The sequence below is a fragment of the Columba livia genome, chromosome 2, assembly GCF_036013475.1.
Source record: "Columba livia isolate bColLiv1 breed racing homer chromosome 2, bColLiv1.pat.W.v2, whole genome shotgun sequence".
Classification (NCBI taxonomy): Eukaryota; Metazoa; Chordata; class Aves; order Columbiformes; family Columbidae; genus Columba; species Columba livia.
Genome location: NC_088603.1, coordinates 162,534,021 through 162,552,703, shown reverse-complemented (window position 1 = coordinate 162,552,703; position 18,683 = coordinate 162,534,021). Strand labels below are relative to the sequence as shown.

General features: G+C 62.3%; 1 protein-coding gene and 1 pseudogene across 1 annotated transcript in view; both read right to left on the bottom strand.

Moving 5' to 3' along the window:
* BOP1 (BOP1 ribosomal biogenesis factor) overlaps positions 1-18,683 on the bottom strand; it is a 75,701-nt gene that overhangs the window by 53,329 nt on the left and 3,689 nt on the right. Inside the window, exon 3 of the mRNA XM_065054683.1 lies at positions 6,405-6,515. Coding sequence (XP_064910755.1) covers positions 6,405-6,515 — 111 coding nt within the window. The remainder of the gene's footprint in view (positions 1-6,404; positions 6,516-18,683) is intronic.
* On the bottom strand, positions 15,250-15,368 carry LOC135578908 (5S ribosomal RNA; annotated as a pseudogene).

Genomic DNA, 18,683 nt, shown 5'->3' with positions numbered 1-18,683 from the left:
CTCCTCACGGCCCCAATGCCCAGCTCCTCACAGCCCCAATCCCCAGCTCCTCACAGCCCCAATGCCCAGCTCCTCACAGCCCCAATCCCCAGCTCCTCACGGCCCCAATGCCCAGCTCCTCACAGCCCCAATGCCCAGCTCCTCACAGCCCCAATCCCCAGCTCGTCACAGCCCCAATCCCCAGCTCCTCACAGCCCCAATGCCCAGCTCCTCACAGCCCCAATCCCCAGCTCCTCACAGCCCCAATGCCCAGCTCCTCACGGCCCCAATGCCCAGCTCCTCACGGCCCCAATGCCCAGCTCCTCACGGCCCCAATGCCCAGCTCCTCACAGCCCCAATCCCCAGCTCCTCACGGCCCCAATGCCCAGCTCCTCACAGCCCCAATCCCCAGCTCCTCACAGCCCCAATGCCCAGCTCCTCACGGCCCCAATGCCCAGCTCCTCACGGCCCCAATGCCCAGCTCCTCACGGCCCCAATGCCCAGCTCCTCACGGCCCCAATCCCCAGCTCCTCACAGCCCCAATGCCCAGCTCCTCACAGCCCCAATGCCCAGCTCCTCACAGCCCCAATGCCCAGCTCCTCACGGCCCCAATGCCCAGCTCCTCACGGCCCCAATCCCCAGCTCCTCACAGCCCCAATGCCCAGCTCCTCATGGCCCCAATCCCCAGCTCCTTCACAGCCCAAAGCCCTGGCTCCTTGCAGCCTGAAGTTCCAACTCCTCATTGCCCAAAGCTCTGGCTCCTTGTGGCCTAAAGCCCTGGCTTCTTGTGGCCTGACTCCCAGTCACAAAGCAGCCCAAAGACCCAGCTCCTCATGGCCCAAAGCCCTGGTTTCTTGGAGCCCAAAGCCCCAGCTCCTTCACAACCCAAAGCCCCAGCTCCTCGGAGCCCAAAGCCCTGGCTCCTCATGGCCCAAAGTCCCAGCTCCTCATGGCCCAAAGTCCCAGCTCCTCCTGTCCCAAAGCCCTGGCTCCTTGGAGACCAAAGCCCCAGCTTCTCATGTCCTAAGCCCTGGCTCCTCATGTCCCAAAGCCCCGGCTCCTCATGTCCCAAAGCCCCAGCTCCTCATGTCCCAAAGCCCCGGCTCCTCATGTCCCAAAGCCCTGGCTCCTCATGTCCCAAAGCCCTAGCTTCTCATGTCCCAAAGCTCCAGCTCCTCCTGTCCCAAAGCCCCAGTTCCTCATGTCCCAAAGTCCCAGTTCCTCATGTCCCAAAGCTCCAGCTCCTCCTGTCCCAAAGCCCCAGCTCCTCCTGTCCCAAAGCCCTGGCTCCTCATGTCCCAAAGCCCTAGCTCCTCATGTCCCAAAGCTCCAGCTCCTCCTGTCCCAAAGCTCCAGCTCCTCCTGTCCCAAAGCTCCAGCTCCTCCTGTCCCAAAGCCCCAGTTCCTCATGTCCCAAAGTCCCGGTTCCTCATGTCCCAAAGCCCCGGCTCCTCATGTCCCAAAGCCCCGGCTCCTCCTGTCCCAAAGCCACGGCTCCTCCTGTCCCAAAGCCCTGGCTCCTCATGTCCCAAAGCCCCAGCTCCTCATGTCCCAAAGCCCCGGCTCCTCATGTCCCAAAGCCCCAGCTCCTCATGTCCCAAAGCCCTGGCTCCTCATGTCCCAAAGCCCCAGTTCCTCCTGTCCCAAAGCCCCAGCTCCTCCTGTCCCAAAGCCCTGGCTCCTCATGTCCCAAAGCCCTAGCTCCTCATGTCCCAAAGCTCCAGCTCCTCCTTTCCCAAAGCTCCAGCTCCTCCTGTCCCAAAGCTCCAGCTCCTCATGTCCCAAAGCCCCAGCTCCTCCTGTCCCAAAGTCCCAGTTCCTCATGTCCCAAAGCCCCAGCTCCTCCTGTCCCAAAGCCCCAGCTCCTCCTGTCCCAAAGCTCCAGCTCCTCATGTCCCAAAGCCCCGGCTCCTCATGTCCCAAAGCCCCGGCTCCTCATGTCCCAAAGCCCCAGCTCCTCATGTCCCAAAGCTCCAGCTCCTCATGTCCCAAAGCCCTGGCTCCTCATGTCCCAAAGCCCTGGCTCCTCCTGTCCCAAAGCCCCAGTTCCTCATGTCCCAAAGCCCCAGCTCCTCATGTCCCAAAGCCCTGGCTCCTCATGTCCCAAAGCTCCAGCTCCTCATGTCCCAAAGCCCCAGCTCCTCATGGCCCAAAGCCCTGGCTCCTCATGGCCCAAAGCCCCAGCTCCTCATGTCCCAAAGCCCCAGCTCCTCATGGCCCAAAGCCCTGGCTCCTCATGGCCCAGAGTCCCGGTTCCTCATGGCCCAAAGCCGCGGCTCCTCGCAGCCCCAGCTCCTCATGTCCCAAAGCCCCGGTTCCTCATGTCCCAAAGCCCCAGCTCCTCATGTCCCAGAGCCCCGGCTCCTCATGTCCCAAAGCCCCGGCTCCTCATGTCCCAAAGCCCCGGTTCCTCATGTCCCAAAGCCCCAGTTCCTCATGTCCCAAAGCCCCAGTTCCTCATGTCCCAAAGCCCCGGCTCCTCATGTCCCAAAGCCCCGGCTCCTCATGTCCCAAAGCCCCAGCTCCTCACGTCCCAAAGCCCTGGCTCCTCATGTCCCAAAGCCCCGGTTCCTCATGGCCCAAAGCCCTGGCTCCTCATGTCCCAAAGCCCTGGCTCCTCATGTCCCAAAGCCCTGGCTCCTCACGTCCCAAAGCCCCGGCTCCTCCTGTCCCAAAGCCCTGGCTCCTCATGTCCCAAAGCCCCGGCTCCTCATGGCCCAGAGCCCCGGCTCCTCATGTCCCAAAGCTGCGGCTCCTCATGTCCCAAAGCCCTGGCTCCTCATGGCCCAGAGTCCCGGTTCCTCATGGCCCAAAGCCGCAGCCCTGGCTCCTCATGTCCCAAAGCCGCGGCTCCTCGCAGCCCCGTCTCCTCGCAGCCCTTTCGCGCCTCGGCAGCCGTCAGACGGGGCCGAGCACGCGCGGCTGCCCGGCCAGACACGCTCGCGGGGGAGGTTTGGTGAGCGGTTACCGCGGGCGGCGAGGGGGAAGCCTGGAGCGGCTGCTGGGGCCAGGCGGGTTGGGAAGCGCCGGCAGAGCCGCGCACACACACACACACACACACACACACGAGCGATGAGTTGAAGGAGCTGTCTGCCAGCAGCGCATTCTGCAGGAGGGTTTTTTCCCCTCTCTCTTGGCTAATCAGCTACTGAAAGAAGAGCTCCCTTGGCCCGGCCAGCGCTGAGCCCCCCCGTCCGGGTCAGCTGCGCTGCGGAGGAGGGAAGTGGGCTTGGAACAGCCGCCGGCTCACCGAGGAGCACTCAACGCGCCTTCATTCATTATCCACTGACATATGGAATAGTCATTGCGGGAGGAAACAGAACCAAACAAAAGCCCCAAACTGCTTCCTCCCAGCGAGGCCCTGACAGCCTCTGCAGCTCACGGCCATTCATCTCCGAGCGCTGAAGAGGAAGGGACGCTCGGCGAGCGCCGGAGGGATGGCCGGGGGGGCTGGCGCGGGGACCCCGGCAGCACCGGCACGGCGGCCACGCGCTGGGGCTCCGGTGGCGCCCGGCGCGGGGACGCGGCTCGCCGGGCACCGGGACGGGGCGCTGCGTGCGACACGGGCTCCTCTACCCACCCCGGCCAGGAAACCGATTTATTTTGTTGTGTCTCTGGTCGGAGCGCGCGGCAGAGCCCGGCCCGGGCGCCCCGCCAGGACGAGCCGGCGGCTGCCAAGTGAGCAGGAGCACCGCGAGGAGAAATCCAGCCTGTGCTAAACACAGGGGCAGCGCGGGGCTGAGCTATTATTCTTTATTAAAGAGCTCCGAAGCCCACGCACGGGCGGCGGGGGAGCGCGGCGGCTCAGCGCCAGCAGCGGCAGTGACGGCGGCACAACGCGGGGTAGCGGTGCCACCGGAGCTTCTCCCAAACTGCCGCTGGTTTAGGGAGCAATCCTGCTGGGAGCAGAGCCCCGGGGCAGGCTGCAGGTGACGGCGCCTGGTTAGCAGGTGAAACCGGGCAAAGGGGAGCTGGGGAGCACCCCAAGACCCCCAGCTGCGTCTGCGCTGAGCAGCACCCGCTCTGTGACCGGAGGGGACGGGGACACTTCCCGCTGCCGTACCCAACTGCTGGAGCTGCTGCTGCCCAACGCCAACGTGTGAACACGCGCAAGGGGGCGACTGCCCATCGGGCACACTTAGGGCTGCTGCCAGTAAAGATACCAAGGTGTGCAGAGATAACGATCACAGACATGGGTATAATCAAGGTGCACAAGGCTGAATCTCTACCCAGATTTCTTGTGTGACCCCCCAGAGCCCAGGGCCGCGCTGCTCCCGAGCTTTGTGCCGTGCCCGGCAGGGCCCTGGCGCCCCTGGACACGGGGACAGGGCTGGGACCCCCAATCGGCAGGAAAGGGGGTGCCAGCTCCAGCTTCCGCGGCTCTGTCCACTCTGCCCACAGGACACCCGGCAATCGCGGTGCCTCTCCCAGGGGGTCACTCAGGACCCCCCGCCACCACGGACCACAGACCCACGTGTTCCGCCACCCCCAGCCCGCGGTCCCACGGCCAAACGCCACGGTTTGCCGGCTCTCTCCGAGGCGGTGACGCGGCACCCCGCGGGAGGCTGGCGGCACGGCTGGGGGCTGGAAGGACGCGGGTGACGATTCTGCACCCCCGGAGCCCCGTGTTGCCCCCGGCACCCCCGGACCTGCCGCCTCCGGGAAGGGAGGGGGAACAGAGCGACACCCGGCACCGAATCCGGCTGCCGCGGTTTCCAGCCCGGCCATGCTGACCGAAACCACGGGGGCTGCGCCGGTGCTGCCGGTCACCCCGGGAACGGAGTCCAGTCCCCAGCGCCCTCCTGAAGAGCAGCGCACCAAACCACCGTGTCTCAATGCTTTAATTAGGATGAGGCTGCACGTTAATTGGCGTGAGGCTGCGGTGCAGGCTGCGTCTCAAAGAGACAATTCAAAAGAATGAAAATACAGAAGCTACCTGCAGCAATAAGGTGTTTCGCCGCACTCCAGGGCCACCGGGCCGCCAAGCAGCGGCCAAGCGCCGCTCCCGGAGACCAGCACAAAGCGCCCAGTGTGCGCATCCCGGCCGCAGGAAACAGAAGCATCAGGGTTCTTATGGAAGAGAGATAAATACAATTACAGAGGGAGGGCAGGGGATTGGGAACGGGGAACAAGGAACAAAGCCACTGGAAGCTGCTCTGATGTCAACAGGTTCTGAATCAGCGCTCCCCCCACCGGGGCCCTGAAGCAGGACCAGCTGGGGAGAGAGACCTTGAATTCCTGCATGAAAGGCTTGGGTTTTTTTTTCCTGGGTTATGCTGGAGACATTACACAAGTGTATGTTTTCTATAGTCATATATTTCCCCCTCTCTCTAAATCTGTATTCCAGACCCGGGGGCAGGGGCTGCGGCAGCTCCAGCGTTAGCCCAGGTGGGCCTCTGACACGCAGCGCCGCGGGTCGCAGCCGGCACCGCCGTCTCCCCGCCGGGACTCACACGGGAACAGACGCGGCGCTCGGAGCCCCCGGAGACAAGCGCGGAGCCTTTGGACGCTGTCCCGAGGCTGCGGGCGCAGCCAGGAGCCGCGCTGCCGCCCCCCGGCCGGGCTCCTCGCCCCCCGCGCTCGCAGCAGCCACCGCGGGCTCCTCACCTGCCCGCGCGCGCGGGGTTTGCCGCGCTCCGGTACTCCTCGGCGGTTAAACAGGAGACAGACTGAAATATTCCACCCCGGGGGCGCCCGGGAGGCTCCTCGGAGCCGCCGTCCAAGTCACGCTCAGGCTGCCCAGCGCCCTTGCAGGTGAACCCAGACCCCAGCAACAAGGGCCAGATCCAAACGCCCCCACAGCCCTTGGCAATCCCCCCATCCCGACCCCAGGGCTCTGGCGAAACAGCTGATAGAAGCCAATCGCATTAATTGATTTAGCAGACGATTAAGAAAGGCAATGAAGTTTGTCTGGAACAACCAAGCCCTCGGGGCGTTTTACTGCTGAGATCCTGCTATCTTCCACACAGTTTCCAATCTTTTCCGACACACGGAACCCGGCGAGGTCCCCCCGGCGAGCGGGGCAGAGCCCTGAGCGCCGAACCCGGCCAAAGGCAGCCCAGGCACCCTCTGGTGCCTGGATGAACGTGGACGCAGCTCCCACGGCACAGGCAGCGCTGCTGCGCGGCTCCCGGCCGGGGCGGACGGCTCCCCAGAGCCAAGCACCCAAGCGCTGGCCTTTCCTGGGTGGCCGTGCCGCTCCCTCGCTCCAAGTGACACCCTTGAGCGATGTCCCCTCGTCTGGGTCTCCCGCCAGCTCTGCCGCGCTGCCCCGGCCACACGCTGGCAGCAAAGGGCCCTTCCCTTCCGGAGATGAGGTTCGACTGCATTCCCACACTTTGGGCGCACACAGAAGCCAACACCGAGGGAAATCCGTCACCTCCGCCCCATAGCCCTGTATGGAAACCCCTTGCACCGGGTCCTACCTCTTCATCTGAGCTGTCTTCTTCGTATTCATTCTGAGCAAGCAGATCCTCATCGTCCTTCAATGACGAATCGTCCTCCAAGGTTTTGCTCTTCCTGGGAGCGCCTTTGGCCTGAAAGACAGAAAACCGCAGCTCAGTAAGATCCTATCGCGTGAATCTTCGCACTTGTGCGGTCACTGAATCGGGGACCTTGGCTGGGTGATGAAATGTGAAGCTGCCACCCCCTGGCTGTGCTGCCAGGTCCGTGGACCCCAGCCCGCGCTCGCTCTCCTCCCCCGGGACACCCAACTGCACAAGGAAGGAAGGAAGGAAAGGGCTCATTAGGCAGCGAGTGCTCACGGCCACCTGGGAGCGCAGAGAGACAAAGCCCATCAGCTCTCTCCTGGGGACAAGTGGCCCGAGCAGCTCCGGCAGCTGCTCAGCTCGCGCAAGAGCTTGATTCTTCCTCCTTGGGTTCAAATCATTCTCCATCTGCAGCTGCCCCATCCAAACCATCTCCCGGAGCCACTTCAGCCTCCTGCCCCGTCCAAACCATCTCCCGGAGCCACTTCAGCCTCCTGCCCCGTCCAAACCATCTCCCGGAGCCACTTCAGCCTCCTGCCCCATCCAAACCATCTCCCAGAGCCACTTCAGCCTCCTGCCCCGTCCAAACCATCTCCCGGAGCCACTTCAGCCTCCTGCCCCATCCAAACCATCTACCAGAGCCACTTCAGCCTCCTGCCCCGTCCAAACCATCTACCAGAGCCACTTCAGCCTCCTGCCCCGTCCAAACCATCTCCTGGAGCCACTTCAGCCTCCTGCCCCGTCCAAACCATCTCCTGGAGCCACTTCAGCCTCCTGCCCCGTCCAAACCATCTCCTGGAGCCACTTCAGCCTCCTGCCCCATCCAAACCATCTCCTGGAGCCACTTCAGCCTCCTGCCCCATCCAAACCATCTCCCGGAGCCACTTCAGCCTCTTGCCCCGTCCAAACCATCTCCTGGAGCCACTTCAGCCTCCTGCCCCGTCCAAACCATCTCCTGGAGCCACTTCAGCCTCCTGCCCCGTCCAAACCATCTCCTGGAGCCACTTCAGCCTCCTGCCCCGTCCAAACCATCTCCCGGAGCCACTTCAGCCTCCTGCCCCATCCAAACCATCTCCCGGAGCCACTTCAGCCTCCTGCCCCGTCCAAACCATCTCCCGGAGCCACTTCAGCCTCCTGCCCCGTCCAAACCATCTCCCGGAGCCACTTCAGCCTCCTGCCCCATCCAAACCATCTCCTGGAGCCACTTCAGCCTCCTGCCCCGTCCAAACCATCTCCTGGAGCTACTTCAGCCTCCTGCCCCATCCAAACCATCTCCTGGAGCCACTTCAGCCTCCTGCCCTGTCCAAACCATCTCCTGGAGCCACTTCAGCCTCCTGCCCCGTCCAAACCATCTCCTGGAGCCACTTCAGCCTCCTGCCCTGTCCAAACCATCTCCCGGAGCCACTTCAGCCTCCTGCCCCGTCCAAACCATCTCCTGGAGCCACTTCAGCCTCCTGCCCCGTCCAAACCATCTCCCGGAGCCACTTCAGCCTCCTGCCCCATCCAAACCATCTCCCGGAGCCACTTCAGCCTCCTGCCCCATCCAAACCATCTCCTGGAGCCACTTCAGCCTCCTGCCCCGTCCAAACCATCTCCTGGAGCCACTTCAGCCTCCTGCCCCATCCAAACCATCTACCAGAGCCACTTCAGCCTCCTGCCCCATCCAAACCATCTCCTGGAGCCACTTCAGCCTCCTGCCCCATCCAAACCATCTCCCAGAGCCACTTCAGCCTCCTGCCCCATCCAAACCATCTCCCGGAGCCACTTCAGCCTCCTGCCCCATCCAAACCATCTCCCGGAGCCACTTCAGCCTCCTGCCCCATCCAAACCATCTCCTGGAGCCACTTCAGCCTCCTGCCCCATCCAAACCATCTCCCAGAGCCACTTCAGCCTCCTGCCCCATCCAAACCATCTCCCAGAGCCACTTCAGCCTCCTGCCCCATCCAAACCATCTCCTGGAGCCACTTCAGCCTCCTGCCCTATCCAAACCATCTCCTGGAGCCACTTCAGCCTCCTGCCCCATCCAAACCATCTCCCGGAGCCACTTCAGCCTCCTGCCCCGTCCAAACCATCTCCTGGAGCCACTTCAGCCTCCTGCCCCATCCAAACCATCTCCCGGAGCCACTTCAGCCTCCTGCCCCATCCAAACCATCTCCTGGAGCCACTTCAGCCTCCTGCCCCATCCAAACCATCTCCCGGAGCCACTTGCAGCCTCTCTGTCCCTCACTTCCCCCGGCGCCCAATGTCACCAAGAGCAGGCGCGGACACAAACCAGCGTGGGGACGGGCAGCATGGGGACGGGATTTCCCAGCTCCGTCGGCACACGAGACGCTGCGGATGAGGCGCCAGCGTGGCCACGGGCTCAGGAGGCAAGGAGAGCATCACACACCAACTCAGACAGCGGGAATGGAAACGTGGGCTGGAGAGGAGCTCTGCAGTCCCTGCTCTGAGCAAACCTTCCACGCTGGGTCGGGGTGCTCAGGGTTCGGGTGTTTCCAAGCACGGGTCCTGGTCCCCCAGGGCTGCACAGCTCCCACGGGCAGGACCCAACCATAGCTCCTGCTGCACCTTGTCCCCGCTGCCCGCCACCCTGTCCCCAGGTGTCACAACAGCCCGGCTCCATCTCCACGCTCCTTCCTGACACTGTGGACACCAACGGGATCCCCTGTGTTCCTTCTCCTGGTGAAGAACCAGCTCACAGCCCCTCTGCCACCCTGTCCTCAGGTGTCACAACACCCCGGCTCCATCTCCACGCTCCCTCCTGACACTGTGGACACCAACAGTTCCTTCTTGTGAAGAACCAGCTCACAGCCCCTCTGCCACCCTGTCCCCAGGTGTCACAACAGCCCGGCTCCATCTCCACGCTCCCTCCTGACACTGTGGACCCCAACGGGATCCCCTGTGTCCCTTCTCCTGGTGAAGAACCAGCTCACAGCCCCTCTGCCACCCTCTCCCCAGGTGTCACGACAGCCCGGCTCCATCTCCACGCTCCTTCCTGACACTGTGGACCCCAACGGCATCCCCTGTGTCCCTTCTCCTGGTGAAGAACCAGCTCACAGCCCTGCTTTGTGTCTGTGCTCCAGCCCCACCATCTCCACTGGACTCAGTCCTGTCAGCGTGTTGTACTGGGACCCCCAGGCTGGACCCCGAGCCCAGACGGGTCTCAGCGCCCCAGAGCTGAATGACCCCCCATCCCTGGCCCCGTCATCCCTCCTCTTGCCACACAGCCGAGCTGTGCCTGCTCCGGGCTCTGCTGCCTCTCTGTCTGTCCCGGGACGCCCAGGTCCTTCCTCCCTGGCGCTTCAGCCCCTGCCTCCCGCTGCTCAGGGTTACTCTGTCCCAACACCCGGCATTCTTCACCCTTGAACTTCACAAGGCAGCCCAGCCAGTCCCTCCGAAGGGCAGCGGATCGCCGGTACATCCCAGAGCCCGCTCCTGCAGCAGCACCGTTCTCTCGGCCTCCAGGACAAGCGCCCGCGGGTTCCTGGTGCCGACCACGACGCTGTCACAAGGACAGGCTCGTCCCAGCAAAGCTCCCGCCTAACAATGGGCTCCAGCGCCTTTGCGCTCAGGTCGAAGCGCCGGGCGAAGCGGTTGAGAGGGGAACGCACACAACCACCTCAGCTGCAAAATCGGAACTTCACATGGAATCACATATCACATAATAGTTTGGGTTGGAAGGGACCTTCAAAGGTCATCTAGTCCGACCTCCCCTGCAATAAGCAGGGACATCTTCAACTAGATCAGGCTGCTCCATCCAGCCTGGCCGTGTATGTCTCCAGGGATGGGATGGGTTGCAAACCATGGGCACGTTCGGAGCCGCTCTGAACCCCAAATATCTCCACTAGACACCCGGGGAGCAAACGGGGCGGGAACACAGAGCCCCCACGGTGCCCACATCACCGTGACGGACAGACACCCACACCACGCGTACCGCACGCGTCCCACCGAGGCGACCGTGGGACCGGGCGGCTCAGCGCAGCCTCTGCTCCCTGGATTAGCCCCATTTGGCCCATCCCAGCCCCGCAGCGGGCAGGACGCCAATGCACCGCAACACCACCTGTCACCCGGCGGGGCGCACGGTGCCCGCTCTGCGCCCGACGGAGGGACAGCCCGCGGGGCACGGCGCGGCCGGCAGCCCGCTCCCCGCTCCGGCAGCGCCGGCGGCAGACTGCGCCCACTCGCTGACCTGCTGCGTGGGTGCCGAGCGAGCGACAGATCCTTCCCTGGAAAAGAGATTCGCTCTCTCCCCCCGCGCGCCACGGGGGGAGAACGGGGACCCTGCCGAGATCGGGTTTACGGGAGGATTCGGTGAAATAATCGGAAAAACAGCCCCAGAAAAGGTCCCTCGCGGGAGCAGTAAAATCCGCGCGGTGTGTGATCACCTTCTGCTGCACGGACAGAGCAGCGCAGCTCCCCCGGCGCGGGGAGAGCGCCTGGAAAATCCCGGCCCGGCAAGAGGATGAGATTACTGCAAAAACAAAAGGCTTTATTAAAACGTTTCGAAAAAGGGAGATGGGAGATAAGTTTTTTTGCAGGCTTTTGGCTCTACGATGGCTTCGGGCTCGAGTTTCCATCTTCCCCTCATTTCCCCCCTCTCTCCGCCGCCACAATGAGACCGGAGGAGGATCCTGCGACGTGAATCTCAGCTACCGGTGCCACGAGCTGCCGGTGGCCTCGAGAGCGACTGAGGTGCCCGGAGCTGGCCCGGTCGCTCCCGCTCTCACCCCAGTGATCGCGGCCTCCCGGTCCACCAGACCTCGCCGGGACTGACCGGGTTCACCAGGATCCACCGCGGCTGGCATGGCCAGACCTCACCGGGATTGACCGGGTTCACCAGGATCCACCGCGGCTGGCACGGCCAGACCTCACCAGGATTCACTGGGATTCACCAGGGTTCACCAGGATCCACCACGGCTGGCATGGCCAGACCTCACCAGGATTCACCGGGTTCACCAGGATCCACCGTGGCTGGCACGGCCAGACCTCACCGGGATTCACCGCAGCTGGCACAGCCAGACCTCGCCGGGATTCACCAGGGTTCACCAGGATCCACCACGGCTGGCACAGCCAGACCTCACCAGGATTCACTGGGATTCACCGGGGTTCACCAGGATCCACCACGGCTGGCATGGCCAGACCTCGCTGGGATTCACTGAGGTTCACCAGGATTCACCGGGTTCACCAGAATCCACCACGGCTGGCACGGCCAGACCTTGCCGGGATTCACTGGTTCACCAGGATTCACCGGGTTCACCAGAATCCACCACGGCTGGCACAGCCACACCTCGCCGGGATTCACCAGGTTCACCAGGATTCACCAGGTTCACCAGGATCCACCACAGCTGGCACAGCCAGACCTTGTCAGGGTTCGCCGGGGTTCACCAGGATTCACCGCGGCTGGCACAGCCAGATGTCGCCGGATTCCCGGGGTTTCACCAGAATGCACCGGGGTTCACCAGGATGCACCGTGGCTGGCGCGGACAGACCTCGCCGGGATTCACCGGGTCCACCAGGATCCACCATGGCAGGCACGGCCAGACCTCGCTGAGATTCACCAGTTCACCAGGATCCACCACGGCTGGCATGGCCAGACCTTGCCAGGATTCACCGGGTTCACCACGGCTGGCACGGCCAGTCCTCACCGAGACTCACCGGGTTCACCAGGATCCACGGCAGCTGGCACGGCCAGACCTCGCCGAGATTCACCGGGTTCACCAGGATCCACGGCAGCTGGCACAGCCAGACCTCGCTGAGATTCACCGGTGTTCACCAGGATTCACCGGGTTCAGCGGGGTCCACCGCGGCTGGCCCGGCCGCCAAGCAAAGCCCGCTCCAGCGCCGGGGAACGGGCTCGTCCGCCGGCAGGTTCCAACCCTTCAAGAAAGCTTTGCCGGGAAGGTGAGCAAGAGCTCAGCCAGGACGCCAATCAGAGCCAGCGCCCGGTAACCCCCGACCAGAACCCAACCGGAAACAGCAAACAGTCATTCAGCAGAAAACAGGAATATTTACGTGCCAGGAGTAAAGCCCGAGCGGCAGGAATAAAGCCTGAGTGCAGGAGTAACGCCCGAGCGGCAGGAGTAAAGCCTGAGCAGCAGGAATAAAGCCCCAGTGCAGGAATAAAGCCTGAGTGCAGGACTAAAGCCCAAGTGGCAGGAGTAAAGCCTGAGTGCAGGAGTAAAGCCCGAGCGGCAGGAGTAAAGCCCCAGTGCAGGAATAAAGCCCGAGTGCAGGAGTAAAGCCCAAGTGGCAGGAATAAAGCCCGAGTGGCAGGAGTAAAGCCCGAGTCCAGGAGTAAAGCCCGAGTCCAGGAGTAAAGCCCGAGTCCAGGAATAAAGCTCAAGCAGCAGGAGTAAAGCCCGAGTGGCAGGAGTAAAGCCCGAGTGGCAGGAACAAAGCCCGAGTGGCAGGAACAAAGCCCGAGTGGCGGGAATAAAGCCTGAGTGGCAGGAATAAAACCCGAGTCCAGGAGTAAAGCCCGAGTGGCAGGAGTAAAGCCCAAGTGGCAGGAGTAAAGCCCGAGTCCAGGAGTAAAGCCCGAGTGGCAGGAATAAAGCCTGAGTAGCAGGAGTAAAGCCCAAGTGGCAGGAGTAAAGCCCGAGTCCAGGAGTAAAGCCCAAGTGGCAGGAGTAAAGCCCGAGTCCAGGAGTAAAGCCTGAGTCCAGGAATAAAGCCCGAGTAGCAGGAATAAAGCCCGAGTAGCAGGAATAAAACCTGAGTGGCAGGAATAAAGCCCGAGTGGCAGGAATAAAGCCCGAGTCCAGGAGTAAAGCCCGAGTGGCAGGAGTAAAGCCTGAGTGCAGGAGTAAAGCCCGAGCGGCAGGAGTAAAGCCCCAGTGCAGGAATAAAGCCCGAGTGCAGGAGTAAAGCCCAAGTGGCAGGAATAAAGCCCGAGTGGCAGGAGTAAAGCCCGAGTCCAGGAGTAAAGCCCGAGTCCAGGAGTAAAGCCCCAGTGCAGGAATAAAGCTCAAGCAGCAGGAGTAAAGCCCGAGTGGCAGGAGTAAAGCCCAAGTGGCAGGAGTAAAGCCCGAGTCCAGGAGTAAAGCCCGAGTGGCAGGAATAAAGCCTGAGTAGCAGGAGTAAAGCCCAAGTGGCAGGAGTAAAGCCCGAGTCCAGGAGTAAAGCCCAAGTGGCAGGAGTAAAGCCCGAGTCCAGGAGTAAAGCCTGAGTCCAGGAATAAAGCCCGAGTAGCAGGAATAAAGCCCGAGTGGCAGGAATAAAACCTGAGTGGCAGGAATAAAGCCCGAGTGGCAGGAATAAAGCCCGAGTCCAGGAGCAAAGCCCGAGTCCAGGAGTAAAGCCCAAGTGGCAGGAGTAAAGCCCGAGTCCAGGAGTAAAGCCCGAGTCCAGGAGTAGAGCCCGAGTGCCGCTCGGCCGCCCGGGCAGCCCCTGCAAACAGGCTCGTTCCACCGGAGGGCGGCAAGCGATGCCAGACACACGGACACACAGACATACGGTCGCTGATGGGGCAAGTGGTGGGTTTCGACGGCACGGGCTATGGAAACACCTGGGCCGAGGCCTCGGGGCCCGGCGCCCGGCAGCGGGCGAACGCCCGCTGCCGGGCGCCGGGCCCCGGGGCCTCGGCCGCTTCTCCTTGCCGGGAACTCCTCCAGAGTTTGGTGAGGAACGTGGTGACGTTGCTGCCGCCAAGTGGATTTGGCTCTTAAGCCGTGCTTATCTCAATGCAAGTTTCTCCCTTCCTGTCCATTCTCTCTCATATTGGGGGGCGGGAGTGAGTGAGCGGCTGCGTGGTCCTGTTGCTCGGGTTAAACCACGCTGTGGTCTAGGGGAAAGGCCAACACGCGTCCTAACTATTCCTTTGCTCAAGCGAGGTGCTTCTTAGGCCTAATATTACCAGTTGCTCTGCTCTGGAGTTGTGTAAAGCTTCTACTCGTTGTCTGGATGAATAAATACCAAAGCGGATAGCCAGGACAACAACAAGGTGCTTTTTCTTAAGTCCAAAATGATGAAAAGCTCAGTTTTACGTGTGGAAAAATGATATGTAAAGGAGCAGCAGTAAGAACCCGTCGGGCCAGCTCAGCCTGGTGGCAGCTTAAGGGCTTAAATAGACGCGTTTGCCTCGTTATCAGCCCTTGAGTTTGAAGAGGGTTCTGTTCTCATTCAAACACTCCCCGGCAGCTGCGGCCGGCGGCAAAGGCAGCATCCAAGCATCGAATCATAGAATGTCAGGGGTGAAGAGCCCTCAAAGCTCATCCAGCGCAACCCCCCGGAGCAGGAACACCCAGCTGAGGTGACACAGGAAGGTGTCCAGGGGGTTGGAATGTCTGCACAGAAGGAGACTCCACAACCCCCTGGGCAGCCTGGGCCAGGCTCTGCCACCCTCACCCCAACAAGTTGCTTCTCCTCTTGCAGTGGAACCTCCTGTGTTCCAGTTTGCACCCATTGCCCCTTGTCCTGTCCCTGGCTGTCACCAGAAGAGCCTGGCTCCATCCTCCTGACACTGCCCCTTTCCATCTTGATCCCCAGCAATGAGTCCCCCCTCAGTCTCCTCTTGTCCAGCTCCAGAGCCCCAGCTCCCTCAGCCTTTCCTCACACGGGAGATGCTCCACTCCCTCCAGCATCTTGGTGGCTGCGCTGGACTCTCTGCAGCAGTTCCCTGTCCTGCTGGAACTGAGGGGCCACAGCTGGACACGATATTCCAGGTGTGGTCTCCCCAGGGCAGAGCAGAGGGGCAGGAGAACCTCTCTGACCTACTGACCACCCCCTTCTAACCCACCCCAGGTCCCATTGGCTTCCTGGCCACAAGGGCCAGTGCTGGCTCAGCCCACAGCACCCGCTGTTCCCACCTGGTCTCCCATCCAAGTACTGACCGGGCCCAACCCTGCTTAGCTTCCCACATCAGATGAGATCGGGTGTTCTCAAGGTGGTATGGTTCTATATATTTTATATATATATATATATACATACATATGTATATATATACACATATGTTCCCAAAGTATATCCTGATAGTATCTGAACTAAACTCTCCTTTCAAGGGCAGAGCAGAGGGGCAGGAGAACCTCTCTGACCTACTGACCCCCCCTTCTAACCCACCCCAGGTCCCATTGGCTTCCTGGCCACAAGGGCCAGTGCTGGCTCATGGTCACCCTGCTGTCCACACAGCACCTCGCGTTGAGCTCAGATACAAGATGATCCCAATTAGCACCACCAAACGAGAGCAGAAAAGTGGCTCCTACCAGCAGGTCAAGTCTCCTCCCGCCGAGCACTGTCAAACAGAGCCGGGACCGGTCGCAGAGGCCATGGCACAGGGAGAAGTCGGCTGCTATTCGCTTTCCCACCGCTGTGAGATGAATAGGGACAAGTTCTTCCCCAAAGGGCTGTGGGGCATTGAACAGGCTGCCCAGGGCAGGGCTGGAGTCACCAGACCTGGAGGGCTGGACAGACGGACACGAGGTTCTCAGGACAGGGGGCAGGGACAGGGTGGGGTGTGGTTGGGCTTGATCTTGAGGGGCTCTTCCACCCAAAGTGACGCTGTGGTTCTATGACTCCATCTTTCCTTTGCCTTTGTCCCCAGGGCTCAGCGCTGGGTGTGCAAACCAGCCCGTCCCCAGGCCCCCGCACGCCGGTGACACCGGGATCGGCACAGCAGGCCGGGTTGACGGCGATGCGCGGCGCTCCCCGGGCACACCAGCACCGAGCAGCAGCACCTCCCTGCTGCAAGCACAAAAAGGGGGTTCCTTCCTTCCTTCCCTCCTTCCGCAACCACTGGAAACAAGTCCCAGGGGACCAAGGGCAAGAAAGTGCTGCAGAAATGTCACCACACAAGAATCTGGCAGATCACCCCAGGATGAGGGACAGGACAGGATCCCTGGGGTGATCTGCGCACCTGCAGGGACAGGACAGGATCCCTGGGGTGATCTGTGCACCTGCAGGGACAGGACAGGATCCCTGGGGTGATCTGTGCACCTGCAGGGACAGGACAGGACAGGATCCCTGGGGTGATCTGTGCACCTGCAGGGACAGGACAGGATCCCTGGGGTGATCTGTGCACCTGCAGGGACAGGACAGGATCCCTGGGGTGATCTGTGCACCTGCAGGGACAGGACAGGATCCCTGGGGTGATCTGTGCACCTGCAGGGACAGGACAGGATCCCTGGGGTGATCTGTGCACCTGCAGGGACAGGACAGGACAGGATCCCTGGGGTGATCTGTGCACCTGCAGGGACAGGACAGGATCCCTGGGGTGATCTGTGCACCTGCAGGGACAGGACAGGATCCCTGGGGTGATCTGTGCACCTGCAGGGACAGGACAGGACAGGATCCCTGGGGTGATCTGTGCACCTGCAGGGACAGGACAGGATCCCTGGGGTGATCTGCGCACCTGCAGGGACAGGACAGGATCCCTGGGGTGATCTGTGCACCTGCAGGGACAGGACAGGATCCCTGGGGTGATCTGTGCACCTGCAGGGACAGGATCCCGGGTTCCACACGCAGCAAATGCTCAGGTCAGCCCGGCCCAGCTGTGGCACCGGCTCTCCCGGCGCTCGGCTGCGGCCGCCCGGCTCCGCTCAGCCCCGGCGCTGCCAAGGAAGAGAGCCCAGCTGGTCGGAACGCTGGAAGCCATCAAGAGGAAATCGAATCCGACAAGGACAGCCTAATATTTACAGAGCCCCGCGAGCTGGAGAGGCACCGAGCGACCGGCTGCGCCATGTGCTGACAGGCGCGGGGAGCGCTGGCCCTTCCCGCTGCCCGACCCCGGGGGTGGGACAGCTCAGCTTAGCTCAGCTCAGCTCGGGACAGCTCAGCTCAGCTCGGAACAGCTCAGCTTAGCTCAGCTCAGCTCAGCTCGGGACAGCTCAGCTCAGCTCAGCTCAGCTCAGCTCGGGACAGCTCAGCTCAGCTCGGAACAGCTCAGCTCAGCTTGGGACAGCTCAGCTCAGCTCAGCTCAGCTTAGATCAGCTCAGCTCGGGACAGCTCAGCTTAGCTCAGCTCAGCTCGGAACAGCTCAGCTCAGCTCGGCTCAGCTCGGGACAGCTCAGCTCAGCTCAGCTCAGCTTGGGACAGCTCAGCTCAGCTCAGCTCGGAACAGCTCAGCTCAGCTTGGGACAGCTCAGCTTGGGACAGCTCAGCTCAGCTCAGCTCAGCTTAGCTCAGCTCAGCTCGGAACAGCTCAGCTCAGCTCGGAACAGCTCAGCTCAGCTTGGAACAGCTCAGCTTGGGACAGCACAGCTCAACTTGGGACAGCTCAGCTCAGCTCAGCTCAGCTTAGCTCAGCTCAGCTCGGGACAGCTCAGCTCAGCTTGGAACAGCTCAGCTTGGGACAGCACAGCTCAACTTGGGACAGCTCAGCTCAGCTCAGCTCAGCTCGGCTCAGCTTGGGACAGCTCAGCTCAGCTCGGGACAGCTCAGCTCAGCTTGGAACAGCTCAGCTTGGGACAGCACAGCTCAACTTGGGACAGCTCAGCTCAGCTCAGCTCAGCTCAGCTCGGCTCAGCTCAGGACAGCTCAGCTCAGCTCAGGACAGCTCAGCTCAGCTCGGGACAGCTCAGCTCAGCTCGGGACAGCTCAGCCCATCTTGGGACAGCTCAGCTTGGGTCAGCACAGCCCAGCCCAGCTCGGGACAGCCCAGCTCAGCTTGGGACAGCTCAGCTCAGCCCAGCTCGGGACAGCTCAGCCCAGCCCAGCTTGGGACAGCTCAGCTCAGCTCGGGACAGCTCAGCCCAGCTCAGCTCGGGACAGCTCAGCCCAGCCCAGCTCAGCCCAGCCCAGCTCGGGACAGCTCAGCCCAGCTTGGGACAGCTCAGCTCAGCTTGGGACAGCTCAGCTCAGCTCAGCTCGGGACAGCTCAGCTCAGCCCAGCTCGGGACAGCTCAGCTCAGCCCAGCTCGGGACAGCTCAGCCCAGCCCAGCTCGGGACAGCTCAGCTCAGCTCGGGACAGCTCAGCCCCGCACAGCTCGGGACAGCTCAGCCCAGCTCAGCTCGGGACAGCTCAGCCCAGCTCAGCTCGGGACAGCTCAGCTCAGCTCAGCTCGGGACAGCTCAGCTCAGCCCAGCTCGGGACAGCTCAGCCCAGCCCAGCTCGGGACAGCTCAGCTCAGCTTGGGACAGCTCAGCTCAGCTCAGCTCGGGACAGCTCAGCTCAGCCCAGCTCGGGACAGCTCAGCCCAGCCCAGCTCGGGACATCTCAGCTCAGCTCGGGACAGCTCAGCCCAGCCCAGCTCGGGACAGCTCAGCTCAGCTTGGGACAGCT